The sequence below is a fragment of the Thalia democratica genome, chromosome 4 (assembly GCF_965202585.1).
Source record: "Thalia democratica chromosome 4, ktThaDemo2.hap1.1, whole genome shotgun sequence".
Taxonomy (NCBI): domain Eukaryota; kingdom Metazoa; phylum Chordata; class Thaliacea; order Salpida; family Salpidae; genus Thalia; species Thalia democratica.
In genome coordinates this window covers 63484854-63501350 of record NC_139168.1, presented here as the reverse complement: position 1 = coordinate 63501350, position 16497 = coordinate 63484854, and the positions used below count along the sequence as shown (strand labels likewise).

General features: G+C 29.3%; 2 protein-coding genes across 3 annotated transcripts in view; one reads left to right on the top strand and one right to left on the bottom strand.

The window, feature by feature from the left end:
- The window catches only part of LOC145834852 (transient receptor potential cation channel subfamily V member 6-like), a 2541-nt gene extending 417 nt beyond the window's left edge, over positions 1-2124 (bottom strand). Inside the window, 2 exon segments of the mRNA XM_082942369.1 lie at positions 11-471; positions 474-2124. Of these exon segments, the coding sequence (XP_082798495.1) occupies positions 11-471; positions 474-2124 (2112 nt within the window).
- The window catches only part of LOC145835304 (uncharacterized), a 171681-nt gene that overhangs the window by 69888 nt on the left and 85296 nt on the right, over positions 1-16497 (top strand). The gene's annotated exons all lie outside the window — the stretch shown is intronic.

Below are 16497 nucleotides of genomic sequence, written 5' to 3'. Positions count from 1 at the left end.
CCTTTCCAGCCTCCCCCTCGAAGGTCGTCCTGCTCGCGTTGATGCTGATGCCGTACTCCTGCTGGAAGGCGACCTTCTCCGCCGCCGAGTGGCTCCTTTCCATCACCACGATCATGCTCGCCCACTCCCGCCGCCACACCTTGCGCGCCAGCTTCTCGATCTTGTCGAACGTCTGCGTCATCATGGCGATGAGCATGTTGAGCAGCAGCACGTGCACGAACAGCATGAAGGTGATGAAGAGGAAGATGGCCAGCTCCGGGTAGCGCGCGTTCAGGTAGCTCTCGTAGGAGAACTCGCCGAACGACTGCTGGAAGAGGGTCATCAGCACGTCGTCGAAGTCGGTGAAGTTCGGGTCGCCGCGCCCGCGGAAGTTGACGAAGAAGGCGAGGGAGAAGGTGAGCATGATGATGAGGTAGATGACGACGAAGCGCGCCAGGTCCAGCCGGAACATGCGGTAGATGGCGGTGATGAAGGCCCGGTGAGGGAGAAGTTCCTGAGGAAGAAGAGGCAGTAGGACCATATGAGCGGGGTGGCGATGGTCACCAGCCAGTCCTCGACCAGCGTCAGCTCGGTGAACCTGAAAATGATGGCGATCAACGTCAGGCAGCAGCCCACGATGTACGTCACCCTGGACGGGATGCTCTTCACGTTCTGGTAGAAGCCGAAAGCGCCCTCTAAAAAAACTTCCCTGACGGTGAAGAAAATCAGCGCGCAAGCGGCGATCAAAGTGAGGATCTCGAAAGCGAACCGGGTCCTGTGGATCGCGTAAGCGCCATTCAACAAGTCTTGGGGGTCGTCGGGCCTCAAGTACACGGCCACCGAAAGAAACACGAGATGCAGAACGTAGAAGAAGAGCAGGCGGAAGAACTTCTTCTGCGCGTAGTTCTCCCACTTCTTCTCCAGCAGGTTGTGCACCACCGGGTCGCTCAGCATGTCCAGGTGGCTTTCCTTCTTGACGCGGATGATGTACATCAGCGCCGACCGCCAGTCCGTCTCGCCCCTCGCGTCTATCGTGTCGAAGCACTTGAGGGGGTAGGCGCTGCAGCTGACCCTGTTGTACGACCAGTAGGTCCTGGCCGAGAAGTTGAGGATCTTGCTGAACATCTCCTTCTTGCCCAGCTTGGCCGCCAGCGACAGCGGCGTCAGGCCGTCGTTGTTCTCCAACGTCGCGTCGGCCCTGACCTTCTGGTGCTTGACGGCGTAGTAGAACATGTCCGGCTGGTCGTGGATGACGTTCAGGTGGAGCAGGTTGTTGCCGTACCTGTCTCTCCGCGCGGGGTCGCACCCGGCGTCGATCAGCAGGTCGTAGATGGCGTGGTTGCCCAGCGACGCGGCGAAGGACAGGGCGTACTCGCCGTAGTAGGCGTACCCCTGGAACTGCTTCTTGCTCAGGATCACGTCGCCCCTCTTCACGTCCACCGGCAAGAAGAACTTTCCCCTGGCGCGCGCGTGCAAGTCTATCCGCCGGGTGGCGATGATGAGCTGGATTGCGGCCACGTTGTTCTGTATGACGGCGAAGTGGAGGCACGACTCGCCGTAGTACTCCGTGCCCTCGTAGTAGTCGTACACCAGCTCGGGGCACAGCTCCAGCAAGATGCCCGCGATCGCCACGTGCTTGTCCGAGTTGGTGAGAAAAAGGAGGTGGACGGGGGTTTCCCCCACAGCGCCCCTCTTGTCAATCCTCCACTTGATGCGGTGGTCGTGGTACGGGAACACCACCGAGTCGACGGTCGCCATGGAGAAGGTGTCGGCTTTCTCGGGGTCGTGGCCCCCGAACGCGATCTCTTCCTCGACGTAGTCCCTTTCCAGCTTGCGGTACTTGAAGGCGAGCCGGTTGTGCCACTCCTGGTACTTTTTCTGGGTCAGCACCTCCGACCCGTCCAGCAGGTAGTTCGGCTTCAGGTACTCCTCAAAGTACTTTCTGATCCTCTTCTTCTTCAGCTCCACGGGCTCGTCCTTCAGCCCCGCCCCGTCGTACAGGTCGATCAGGCGCCCGCCCCCCGACAGGTTGACGATCTTGTAGACGTCGTTCTGCCTGGCCAGCTGGTTCTGCAGCTTCCACGCCGAGTCAAAGTCGATCACTCCTTTCGGGTTGCGGTAGAAGAACTTGTTCCAACGCTTCATAAAGGCATGTTTAGTTATAAAATCTGTACAAGATTGGTGTATGGTTTGTTGGGATTTAAAATATCGCTACACAAGTAATTTTTCTTTTTGGTAGTAAAAAGATAACAATTTATATTCCCGACCAGTATTTTGCATTCAATAAAAGCAATACTGAGATTGGAATTAAGACATTTTAAATTAAACAAAAAAATTGTTACTTATGTCATTTTGAATTTTACTTTGATGAGACAATGTAAATGGAATATGGTATTGATATTATGTTTTTTTCAAATAGGGAAAATAATAGCCTCAAGTTATACCATATTCAAACAGAAGATCACATACTTTAAAGTTGAATTGAGAAAAAATGATTACTTAAAGAAGTTTTTTGATGGTGTAATTAAGAGATCTCTTGATAATAAAAGCTAAATTCTGAAAAACAAAATAGTTTAGACTTGAAAAACGTCCTAAAATTACATTTCATAGGCAAACCAAGTAAATAAGATGAAAAGAAAATAGAAAACTAGTAATTAATCAATTAGAAACTATATTCACTAAAACCAAAGTGAGTAATTATTTTAGTAACAAATGAAAAAAAGTACTTATCTTTTACGATTTGGCCTCAATCAAGGACCGGATTTGCTAAAACTTAAAAACATCAACAAACAGTTTTAGCAAATCCAGTCCTTGATTGAGGCCAAATCGTAAAAGATATTAACATAATTTATAAAACAAACATTTAAGAATTTAAATAACATGCAAACTAAGGAAAAAAAAAATAAAATATTTTTGGTTCTAAGGCCATAATAATAAAAAAATAAAACTTTTATTTTTCGAGGGACCCCATTAAATAATTCAAACCCCAAACCAATTTTCTTTTTTTTGATTAAAGACAAAGGTGCGTTCTCTAAAAAAAAAAATAAATAGCTTCTAAGATAAGGAAAATAATTGACATTAAAGTTTTATATTTTTTGAAAAATTACTATAAAAATAACTTTATGCTCGTTTTTCATATATAGTAACAATCAAAAATACATAAGTAAATAAAAAACAGTATTACCACTAGTTTTTCAAAATTTTGTTCCAGGTGTCTAAAGTAAATGGTTTTTAATTCCTTTTTAATAGTAAGTTTAAGTTAGAGTTTAATTAATATTTAATAGTTTAAAATTACTAAAAACTGCAGCAAGGCTAGTTTAAGTAGGTGGTGTAATAATTTTAAATCTAAAGTTTTACATTGTTTGTAAAAGTCATTTGTTATCTAACCTATATTTTTCTTTTTTAATTTAAAAAAGGTTCAAAATTTAGGGATACTTATAGTTTTTGCTTAAAATTCCAGGTTTTATGTTTTTTAAAATTTTTCCTATATAAATTGTCACCCTGAAAAACAAACAGAAAAGCTGTTTTTTGTGAAAGATGAGCAAAAAAATAATTAATGCTCAAATTATAAAGTATAATGAATGTTAATGCAAATATATATAATTAATATTTTTTTAACCAGTGTATAAAACAGAAGAACCCAACTATGTCTTGCTCAAATCAAAAAAACTCAAATGCTTTTAACAGTCTGGTCTAGAAAATGTTTGGTTTTAATCAAAAAATAAGTTAACATGTTTTCATATTGATTTAATAAAATATACTTATTCTCAATAATTTTTTTCAAGTTTTATTTTGACAAGTTTGCATAAAATCGTTGTACTTTATAGTTATTTTTCTTTATATTGTATATAAACCATGCCTGCATTTTTGTGGTATTTTTTGTTTATATTCTTAAATTCAGTATTTAAAAAATTAGTAAGAAAGTGTGTTTAAAAGTATTACGTTATTAGTGCATGGATTAAAGTTAAAACTTAATTTCTAATAACTTTTATTAATAGACAAATGTTACATTATATTTAAATCAATAAAAAAAGTTTAATGTTGTATAAGGGTTGCTTAATGGTTAGCCAAAATAAACATAAGTATGTTTTAAATTCTAATTTTAAGTTTATTTATCTAAATTAAGTACTATTTATAAAAGTTAAAGTTTATACTTGTACTGCAATAAATGTGTTTTCAATTAAAACAAAAAAAACTGTATAGTATTATTTTTCAACCTTACAACTTAAAAAAAGTAAAATAAAATAAAAAAGGTAACAACAAAACAGTAAAAAACTAAGATTAGAGTAGTTTTCTTTACATTTGTTATGATAAACAAATAGTTTTTTTTTTCTAATTGAGCAATATCAGATAATAAAATTAGTTACAAGATAATTGTTGTCAACATGATTATAGCATCAAGTAGTAACGAGGCTAGAAATTGAATAATCCATTTTAGTCAATCTAAAAAGTTTCAAAGCATGTGTGAGCAAAACTTAAAAAAAATAAGAAAAAGCAAAGTGTTTTATATCTTAATAGTTTTTTAGATCTATTGTTAGATCGCTAACATTTTTTTTATATAACAAGATGTTAATTTTGAATATATGTTTTAAACATTTTCCATATTTTACTATCTTTCTATTCAATTATATATACATATTATTAAGTGCTTTGATATACAGTATTAGTAACCTTAGTTAACTTTACTTACAAAAACTTAAATACAAGCACAAAGTTAAAACGAATCTAAAAACCTGCGATGAATAAGTATATATTTATTTTATGGAAAACAAGCATATATCGTACCGGAATGCTGTAGTTAAAATTTTACTGTATTTTATTTATGCTAATAAATAGAAAACCTTTATTATATAAATTTAGATTAGACCCTAAAAAAATTATCTATACTGTTTGTTAAAATTTTTTATGTGTTATTTCATTTAATATTGTAGTTTAAATACTAACTTGCATTATTAAATTTATATCTAAGTCCTGGGAAATGACATTAACTGTATCCAAGTGGTGTACAACTCGATGACTGAAAGGCATGTTCGTTCACCAGGTCCTAGAAGTAAATGTTTAGCACGCTTTTTTTTGTCGATCAATAAACAATGGATACTTCGTGTATAATATAGAGTAAACTAAAAAAACTTTGTTATACCTATAAAAATTAAAAAAACTAAGTCTAATACAGTTTATATTAGAAAGCTTATAGTAAGTTAAACTTTGAAAACATTTTTAGTTGTTGTTTGAAAAGCTAATAAATAAGTTAGAAAATAAACAACCCTTTCTTTGATATTATTTAAAGTAAATGCACAAAAATGAGATTAATAGTAACCAAATATGAACACAAACTTAAAAGTTTTATAGTTCTTATGATAGTACTAAAACCTATAAAAAATATTTTAATTTATTAAACTAGTTTGATTAAATCAAAATGTATTAAGTTACTTGTTTGAAACTTATTTTCATATTTAGTTATCAGAAACAAAATTAAGTGTTTACACTTTAATTTACGCAGTAATTGTCTTTAAATAATGTTGATATGGCTTATTAGTAAAAAATAGTGATAAACCGATCTTAAGTATTCGAACCCGTTTTTCATTTTAACAAGAAGTTTGTTTCTTTGTCCATTTTCATAATAAACTATTCCGATAATACCAATGGGTCAAACACTTTGTTCCATTTTTTTTTACTAAATAAGTAATGACATAAAAATAAATATTATTTCTAAAGTTTTATTCTATTTACATTAAAAGCAATACTACTATATGTGATTTGTAACTGTGAAGTATCTAAGTTTAACTGTCTTAGAATTTCAGTAAATGACTTAGTCTACAAATATAAAACTATACTACAATGCTATTATTATAAACTTTCAGTTTGTGGAAATCAAATTGTTTATAGCAAAACACTACAAGAATAATCTTGCAACCGAAAAGTACAAATTTCGATATCATTCTTTAACTGACTTGAAAGTTGCTTGCAGTTTTATGTTTGTTCTTATTTTTTCAAAATGCAGAAGTCTGCCAGCTATGTTCGAATTTTTTGAACTCGCACAGTCGGTTATATTTGCAAGTATTGAGTTTGCACTGCTAGTTTGGATTTTAAATAATAAAATTTGCTTAATATGTAACTCTTTACAATTTTAAGTAAAGTAAATTTTAGATTAATATAAGTTTCAAAACACTATATTATTAGAGTAACTTTTTTCTAATATATTTAAACTAAACATATAGAAGTATTAGAAAATTAGTAAAAACAAAACGTTAAACTTTTAAATGTACTAAATGTTCTAGTCAAAGAAATAATTTTCAAGTTCATGATTTTTTTTTCTCTGTAAATTCAGTCCAATAAATAACCGTAATAAACACTCTTACTTGAAATATAAAGTAAGTTATAAGATTCTTTTTGAATCTTTATTAAAAGTTGATTCCGTTGAAAATTTGTAAATGAAATTGTAGTTAATGTTCAGACTATGTTTTTTTAATAACTTACAGTAATTTCAACATATGTAACATTATTGTAATACATAAGCTCAAACTTTATCAAAAACATGTTCAAAGTATTACAAATCAATGAAACTTTAGTAAAAAACTGAATATAATTCATCATCTTTTATAGATTTTAGCCTTTATTGATTGCTTAGAAGAATTGCGTACCTAAAAAGTTAAATCTTTACTTAAAATCAAATAAATTTTATGTTTATAATTACTTTAACGTCAATTGTTTCATAAAAAAAGACCTAACACATACCTGTAGCTAATGTGTTTTTTTAATTTTTTAAGTAAATTTTAAATTTAAATTTACATGTTTTTAAGTAAAGGTAATTTTTATCTTATTTTCGCCATTATACTTCTAAACTGATAATTGAAACAATAACTTTATGATTTTATGGAGCTTTTAAAAATTTGGTTTTATACGCAGTTTTGAATTACTACGTCATAATAAATTTTTAATTTTTTTTTCTTAGTTGCACGAACGTGTTTTAGTTCTGTTAGTTTAAAGTTCACAAAAGAAGAAGGACTGTTGTTCGAAATCGACTTGAACTAAAGTATGCATTAAACTTGTAATTTTTTAAACAATCGTTTGATTTAAAAACTTTTCTCGATTCAAGTTATTCAAATTTGTTATAATAAAATTTTTATAGAGTTTATGCTTTTTTTTTCAACAAAAACACTTATAAAACTACGTAATTTTTGACACAGTTCATTAAAATATGAATTAAAGTTTATCTGAAATAAAAAATATATATAGATTTGAACTTGTGGTAAAACAAGTTTAAATGAAACCATGTTGTAAATAATCTACACTAAACAAAAAAAAAAACTTATAACGTTTGAAGAGATACGCACCCGCGTTAGTTACGCCTTACGTACTAAGTCTTGAAATAAAAAAAACAGTAAAATTTCATGATGTACTTCACGCGGTTGCGTACTTAATGAAGGTGCGTACTTTACGCGGATGCGTATCTCTTTAAGTGCATACTTGCGCTAAAGTGACGCCGTGCACAAGTGACCCTGTGTGCAAAAGAGTCGCCGTACAAAAGTAACTCACCGTGCAAAAATTTCCACTTGGGCAAAAGTGTCCTCGTGAAAAAGTGGCTTGGTGCAAAAATTTCCTCTCAAGTAAAACAATCACCCATCCATTGTAAAGTATATAAAATGTGTTTTTAAAATTAAAAAAAGCAAGCTATCAATATTAAAGAAAAACTTGTAGGAGACAAACTTAGATGAAATAAAAAAAAATACAGGAGCAAATCTATCAATAAAATCTAATAGTACTGGGACTTCGTAAAATTTAACGTTGTATGTTATAAAGGATGCTTAAAAACCAACCTTATACTTAAAATAAGACTGTGTTTGTTTCTTAAAACAAAGTTCGTTTTGTGAAAATATTTTGAAGAAAATACAGTATAACAAGTATTTCATTCGACTATTTTCAATGATGCTGTGATGTCTAGTGCTTTAAAAAAAAAAGGGTATAAAACGCTTTCGTTTACGGTTCGTGTAATCTTTAAACAATTCTTTAAAAAAGTAAATAATTTTTAAAACATTAAAAGCGAAATTTTAATTGATATTAATAAGAAGTAAATAACAAGCAAACGAAAGCCACTCACTGTTGCTCATGCATGCATCATTCTTTTACGTCGGTCTGCGTCAGTTTCTGTTAGTTTTATTTAATTTGATAAAGAATCCAACTAACAAATGATTTTTACTGCACGCTTAATTTTTATTTCCACTTACACAACAACGACAGTCTAGTACAGGGGTCGGTAAAGTGCGGCCCGCGGGCCAAATGCGGCCCTCAAAGACAAAATCTGTGACCCGCCAGACATTTTCCAGCTAAAATCATACTTTTTAAAAGTAATAAGAATAAAAGTTTTTGAGGTAAAAGCATAAAATTTGGCTATTATTTAAGCTATAACACATTACTAGTGCTTTTTTAAAGCTTTTTTTTTCAGTTTAAAATAGTTTTATCGTGGTGATTATTGCAGTTATTATATAAAAACTGCGACCCGCGAAGATCTATATAGTGCGGCCCGCGAGCATTTAATTCACAAAAAATTGGTTTGCGACTTATAAAAGGCTGCCGACCCCTGGTCTAGTACTACACGTTAATGCAATTTCTAAATTTATTACTTTACAAAAAGCGTTTAAAAGATTTAGTATGTTATTTATACATTTTTAATAATAATTTAAGTATTAATGGAGCTAAAGTACTGTAAGTGAAAAGTATTTTTAGGAGATAATAACGAAAAACAGTTGAGTTCATATAGATTGTTTGTATAAAATTGTTTGTTAGCTAAAACGTTTTTTATTGTTTAAATACTATTTTAGTATGAGTTTATATAAACAATTGTCATTACAAAACAAATCTATAGCTTATATAATGTTGTTTTACGGATTTTTTTCATATAACTTAATATAATGATGTTACGAAACTTAATATAATTTATACTTAAAAATAGTTTTTATAATTTCAACTCATTGCAATACAAAAACTTTGTAAATTGTAGATCTTGAGGGTAATAGATCAGAACCGTAACTAAATCATTTAAGCATGTATACAATTAAACAAAACAACTCTTAATTTCTATGGATTGACTTTGTATTTTTTTTAAATGATGCAAAAACTATCTTGGTAAAACTCAGATAGAATATGTACTTATTTTAAAAACTTCCATTACTGTAAACTTTTTTAAAGCTACATGTACAAATAATAAATACACTAGCCAAGTTATACATTAATTGTATTAAATAGCAAATCAAATATAACTTTACAAATTCTCGTGTTACCTATTTAAATAATTATTTTATGTTATACCTAGTGTACCTTCAATTTGCTTTTCAATAGACTTATATACTAAAAATTTTGACAAATAGATTCTTTTTTATTGATAAGAAAGCTTTGTTAAAAAATAATTTAGTATAAATAAAATGTCTTTTTAAACATAAACAACAGTGATAAATAAAAACACTTAAAAACAAAATAAAAACATGTAATGTAAACCGATTAAAAATATATTGTTTATATCTCAAGGAATGTATACGCAAAAAGAAATAATAAATCGAGTGAGACTTTTAAATTTTACTTAAAAAACTGATAAAACTTAAGGTTATTGTGTATTATTTCAACTTTTTAACATTTACAATTATTTTTACTCTTAACAAGTTGATATTAACAAATAAAGTAAAATAACTATTTTTGCAAACTTATATAAAATAGAAGTTATTATTTTTTGCTGCTTAAAACTATTTAAAACAAATTATAGGTAATGCCAACAAAACATGTTATTTTCAGCAATAACTCTTATTAAAAACCACAAGTTAATATAATTTCCTAACAATTTCATGTAAACAACAAATTCATACTTATTGTATAACAAACAATATTCATCACAGTTCGTCCTTCTCATAAACAGGCATGTTCTTCAGTCTTTCAACAAGTTCGTCTCTCACTTCGAAATCCGTGATTATTCTCATCAGCACGTCCGCGTCCGCTTTTTGTTCGGATAACAAAAGTTTCAATTTACCGACGTCCGACGGTTCAACGAGGTTTTGCTCGCTCAACTGTTTTATCTGTTTGAAAAGGAGAGTTATATACTTTTTTTAGCATTTAAGTTTTGTTTAACTAGAGTTTAAATAATGGTTACAACTTATGTGGTATGCTTAGTTTTTCTTGAATTTTTACAAAACTATAAATTGTAGTTATCACAGTGCTGGTTTCTGGCTAACAATTTTTAAATTCATCTAAATATAGATACACATAACATTAGGCTTGTTTTGTGGAAACTTTTGAAAAATAGTTAAAAGTTTAGTTTTAAAAAATGCTTTAGCGGAAATCCAAGGTTTTTTATTGCTTATTATACAAAACGTTCCTTATTATACTGCATTTAGGTTTTATATTAACAACTAAGTTAAGCATAAAGAAAAACATTAGTTGAAAACTTTTAAAATAGCAAACTGGTTGTTGCTACCTAATACATTTGCTACAAAACTTCATAGCTTGAGAGCAGTACAAGTTTTATTAACAGTCGTAATGTTTTTAAATTAAATAAATATTTAAGCATAGTGTAAGATAATTTATAACTATCAGTTACAGTAATTCTAATTGCCTACTGAAAAATAAAATTTAAAAGTACTTTAGGCAATATAACGAATACATATAAATTTGTAGATTTTTTTTAAATAAAAAATGATTTTTTTATTTAAAACAATTTATAACTATGAAAAATATATTAAGTTCCTTTAATTTATTACATTTTTTCGGAAATTAGTTTAAAATTTTATGCCAGACTTTTGTTCAAAAATTTTAAACCCGTTCGCGGTGAAATTCAGCAACCTTATATATTCTTCAATAATTATTTTTTAATTATTTACAACAACCTTGCAGTCTTGGCTCTTTGCTGTCTCTTGTCCCACACGTGGTAGGAAGTTGCGACGGCCAGCGGCACGACCCCGAGGCCCAACAAAAAACCCCCGACTACGAACATGACGAAAACGCTGTCGTGGGTCGAAGTCTTTTGCACTTTGAACTGGCCGCAAACCTTTGAGTTAAAATTCAGTTTTGATCGAATGAATGTTAATATTTTTAATCACGGCAAGAAAAAAAAAGAAAAGAACTAGAAGTTTTCTACTTGTTTGTGCTAGTTTTTTACATAAATAGGTCTAAACAACTTAAGAAAGAAAAACATTGTTATGTTAAAAACATTTAATCGTTAATATTAACTGTTTTTTAGTTTGAAAGGGTTTATTCAACAAAAACTCGTTCTTTAAAACCTTTATAAACAAAAAAGGATGAAATAAATTTAAATTTTTAGTACATGTACTTTAATAAACAGTAATGAACAATAAAGTTCTATAACTGTAACATTTAAAATGCCAATTTTCACCAACTTAAGATGTACAAAAATTCACTATAGGTTTTTCACATAAAAATATTTTCATACTTAACAACATGATTCGAAATCATGGACAGATATTAAAGCCTTACACTGGGTCTTTAATAATTGCTAGAATACATAATAACGATTGGCATAAAATTTAACAAAAAATACCCCTCTTTTCTTTTCAGGTAATAAGACGCAACAAATGAACGAAGATGAGTGAGAATTGATCATTATTGAATAAATTTCTCTTTTCTTCCTCTTTTTCAGGTTCACTCTCATCATCTTAGATCCGAATGTGTGGCAAACTGTCATCTGTAACATTACGTACATTATGACATCATACCTACTTTTAATGTTTAAACAAGGTATAAAATTATATTAAAAAAGGTTTGGCTGGATAAAAACTATTTTAATAGATAGTGTGTTTTTTAATGATGGTTAATTATTAATATAGTTCAGAAAAGTTATTTGGGTAGAAGTTTTTCTTCGAGTCACTTTCATTGTGAAAACAAACATTATCCGTTATGTTTATATAAGTAATTTAACTAAATGTTTAAACATAATCTGTTATCTTTAAATATTTAAGTTACATATATTTTTAATTTAGCTTTGTTTTAAAAAATATTTTGAGGTTTTTAGCTTTCAACATGCATTTTAATGATTAAAAAATATCAATATTTAGTAAGTAAAAGTATTTTCCTTTCAGGCTAGACAAAACCTATGTAAGTCTCTAGGCACTGAAATATTTATATTGATCAGTATATATCTTTCCCAACTAAATTATAAATTTTTAATGTTAAATGCAATTGACGTAAAAAATTATTAGTAAAACGTCTTTAAGGTAGTAGAAAGAAAGAAAAATTGACTAAAAGTTTTACTTTTTATAAAAAATCTTTTAGTTTCTTGGATTTAGTTTTTTTTAATATCAATTTTTAATACATAAGTATGTACATAAAATTAAAAATAAGTAATTAAAAAAAATATTATAAATTTTTTTTTTGAAAAGTACAAATAGTTTTGAAGCTTTTTTTTTAATCTGGTAACGTTTTTAAAATATTGTTTTTAAGTTAAATTACTACATTACTTCTCACTATATGTAACTAAAAATAGTAATTTAGAAAGTTTGTGAATATTTACAGTACACTATACATATAAACTAAACGAAAAAAAAAACATATAAATTATATAAATTAAATTATATATATATAAATAAATATATAACTTCACGAACTAAAACTAAACCCTAAAATATTTTTAAAAAACAAAACTTTCAAACAATTGCCGAGGTTAAAAGTTTGTTCAGCGACAAATATTTATTCCCAGTGTTTTACTTGTCTAAAACGCTTTTAGTGTTGCACTTAGTGGTTATTCATGCCTTAAATTTCGTCAACTTAACGATAATAGTTTTTTTTTGAATAGCGTTTCCAATATTCAAGCGTCAGCAGTTTTGTTTCTAAAACGTCTAGGGAATTTAAGTTGCTAGTTGAAAATTAAAACGCAAAAAACATCGACTGATTTTTACCCCGAGTTAACTTTGCTGCAGACATTTGTTTCTAGTTTGAATTAACTTTTCAATCTCTTTGATGGGATTTGTTTTGGTTTGGAAAATAGTAAACTGCTTGAACTGATTGGTTGGAAAAAAATTGGACCGAGCAGATGTTTAATTTGCTAAAAAGATCAAAGAATTGATAAATCAAGTATAAAAAATGTGTTGTACTTAGTTACAGTACAACAATCGTTTTTATATTTAGTTATCGAATTTAAAAATCTAAGCTAAATTTGGATGATAGTTGGTCTAATAAACGTTTATGTAAACCTAAATACATTTTGCATTGTTCAGTAATTAGTAGCTGTAAACTCAAAAATCTGGTAGGTTTAGCTTTAATTAGTCAATAAATGTAAAGTTACAAACTATGCTAAATTGTCATAAAAAAAGTTCTAATAAAAACCTTAAGTAAATGTAATGTTTAAGTAAGTTGTAACATTTGTTATATTTAGAACACCTTATTTAAAAGTTACACTTAAACGTATATTTTAGAGTATACTAACATAGTTTACTTTTCAGAAACTATAAATACAACTAAGAAATCTTGTGAAAAATGGCACGAAAAGTTTTTTCGACCTTTAATTAGTTGTAAAAAAATTTTATCGATGTTTGCTTCAACTAGTGGTTAAAAGTCGTACGTTATTTATACAAGAAAATAAACACTATGGAGAAAAATTACCGGTAAAAAGAATGAAAGTTATGAATGTTTTATACGCTACGTAAATTTTTTAATGATTTTCTTTTCTAACTTAAGTTACCATAGTAACTAATTCAAGTGTATATTAAACAAGATCAAAAGGTTAGGTTTATTCCGCCCGGCTTTAGTACTTTATTGTTTTTATTTTCGAAGCAAAATAGCTTCTATTTTGACAAATATGTAGTTTAGATACTAAGAAACTTGCTTAATATATTTTTTAGACGTTATGAAAAAGGTCAAAAAAGTCTTATTGTTTTAATAAAAACTTATTTTTGTGTTATAAAGCTTAAGTTATTGTGAACAAAAAAAGTCGCACAGAGTAAATAAAAATTCAAAAGATAAGATTTTAACACTTATGTTGAAATATGACTAGTGTATATGTCTTATAATATGGTTTTAAGAAAATACTTAAGTAATTAGGACCATCTGGGAATAAGAACCTTTTAAAGCTCAATGCTGCGGTTCTACTCTAATGTACGAAAAAAAAACATTAAAAAAATAATTACCGCCTTTCTTATTTACTAATGTGTCTTAGAAATATTTTTCATATTAAACTCATATTTTATCATATTAAACTTAATTTATTAGCTTATTATTATTTTTATTACGTTAAAAAACAAAAAAAAATAATTTAACCTCTCTCTTTAAAACTTTTGATCTGAAAAAATCAACGTCTACTGCATTGTGTTCATTGTGAAGTTGCATGGAAACTTTTAAATATTCATCCAACTTGTAACTGTTTAAAATAAATTTAATTAAATGATAGCTAACAAAGTTGAACAAAATAAACATTAAAATATGATCTTTGAAGATAGTAAAAATGTAAGAGATACAGTAAATAGTTGTTATATGCTTTAAAATAAAAGTGAATTACAATAAGTTTTTTAGTTGCATATAAATTAAAATTTTAATTGTGGTAAAAAATATTATTTTAATTAAATGTAGTTTAAACTTGTTTCGAAGATGATATAGCTGATGTATGTTTATCAAAACATTTTAAAATTATAGATGTGTTATTGCAAACAATTTTTTATTTTTTTATTAATTAAGAGTTGTAAAATTTAAGAACAAGAAAAATTTGTTCAACTAATTTTTGAGAAAAGTATTATTTTTTCTCAAACAATAAATAAACGAGTTTAAAAATTCAATTAAACTGTCTTATTGAGTTTGAAATAAAATAAAAAAATTTGGTTTGTTGTTACAACTTTTAGTTATGTAAAAAATAAATACATCAACATGTGGTGTTTTGTCTCAAAATATAAAAAATCTATTAACAATATTAAAATAAAAGATATAGCATAGTTTTATTTTTAGCTTATAACAAACTTTATTTGGTTATACGAAACCAAAACATATTAAAAATAATATTCATACATGATAATACTTTTCTTTTCAAATAACTTACAAGAAATGAGTTGTGTTTGTCTGTTTATAAAGAGCCATTTTGAAATCGTCCTCGGCCCCACAAGCTTTATTGAAAAAATTTGTGTACTTTGGTTTCACCGCATGGCCACCCTTGTCTTTTTTATTTCTATCATCATGTTTTACAGCCGACTTCTTTGAGGTCTGAGTCATTTTTAGTGTTTTATTTTACATTGGTACCAAATTAAAACGATTTGTTAAGTAGATAGAAGTATACAAAAAATGATACCTACACAATTTAAACTTTAATGCATGATTAATTCGAAAAAGTTTGTTGTTTTAATTAGTTTCATTATATAAAATAAATTGTTTTAACGTTTTGAAAGACTAATTTTTTGTAGTTAATAGTATTTTCTTATAAAATCTAATATGTAAACTTATTTTCTTTGAAAATAACTGATGTTATAAATAAATATTTTCAAAACAAAGTAAAAGACTTATGTAATGAAAATCAAATCAAATCACGCTAATCAAGTCTCACATTATTAGCAAGAACATCGACGTCAATGGAATTTGAACTTTCAACGCAATCAGCATTGGATGAAGTTGTGTTTTCCGTTGTGAATTCGATGACGTTCGTTGACTTTACTATTTTCATATCAGCGTTAGTCGTTGCTTTTGTAAAAAGATTAAATTAAGCGTCAATTTTTCTAACCAAATTCACTTAGCTATTTATAATAAGTGGCTTTGGTTTATGAATCTATACTGTCTGTGCATTAAAGAATTAATTCATATCACATTAAATTGAAATGCTTCAAAGCAAGTAGAATAAATCATTTTTGGTTTTTTAAACAAAATGAATAATTAATAAGTTTGAAGACAATAAACAACAAAAGCTTATTAGCTTTAGAATTTAAAACTACTTTTTACATTTCTTTGACAGTTTGACAGCTAAAATGTTATAAATATGAATAGAAATTGTTTATAAAATCAACAAATTGAAATTGCACATGAATAGAAAATCATAATTAATAAAAATTTTATTGAATGATTCACTAAAAACTTTAAAACTACAATTTTATTAAAATAGGAATTTGGTAAATATTGATTACAATCTTAGCTCAATGCAGCATATAGATACTTATTGAAAACCTCCAAGCCACAAGGTTTTTGCATAAAACTGCTTTACTAATTACTTGATTAACGTTAAAATTTACCCGTTTTGATTTTAATGCTAAAAAAACAAAACTTTTATTAATAATTGAATCATAGTTAACTAGTTTTTTACTTTGTGTTTAGGCCTCTGCACAATAATTAAACGTATATAAATCTCATAAAACAAAATGTTTTAAATACGTAAGTCTAAGAAGCAAAAAAAGACTTTGTATATTTTAAATACTTTTAGTTTGTTTAAACATAACTTGCAAAAACAGACTACAAAGATTTACACAACAGCGATGTTCTTATGGTTTATATAACAATTAAATTAACAAAACGTATAAAATAAGTAACTAACGTTTTACCAATTGAATACTAGCATAG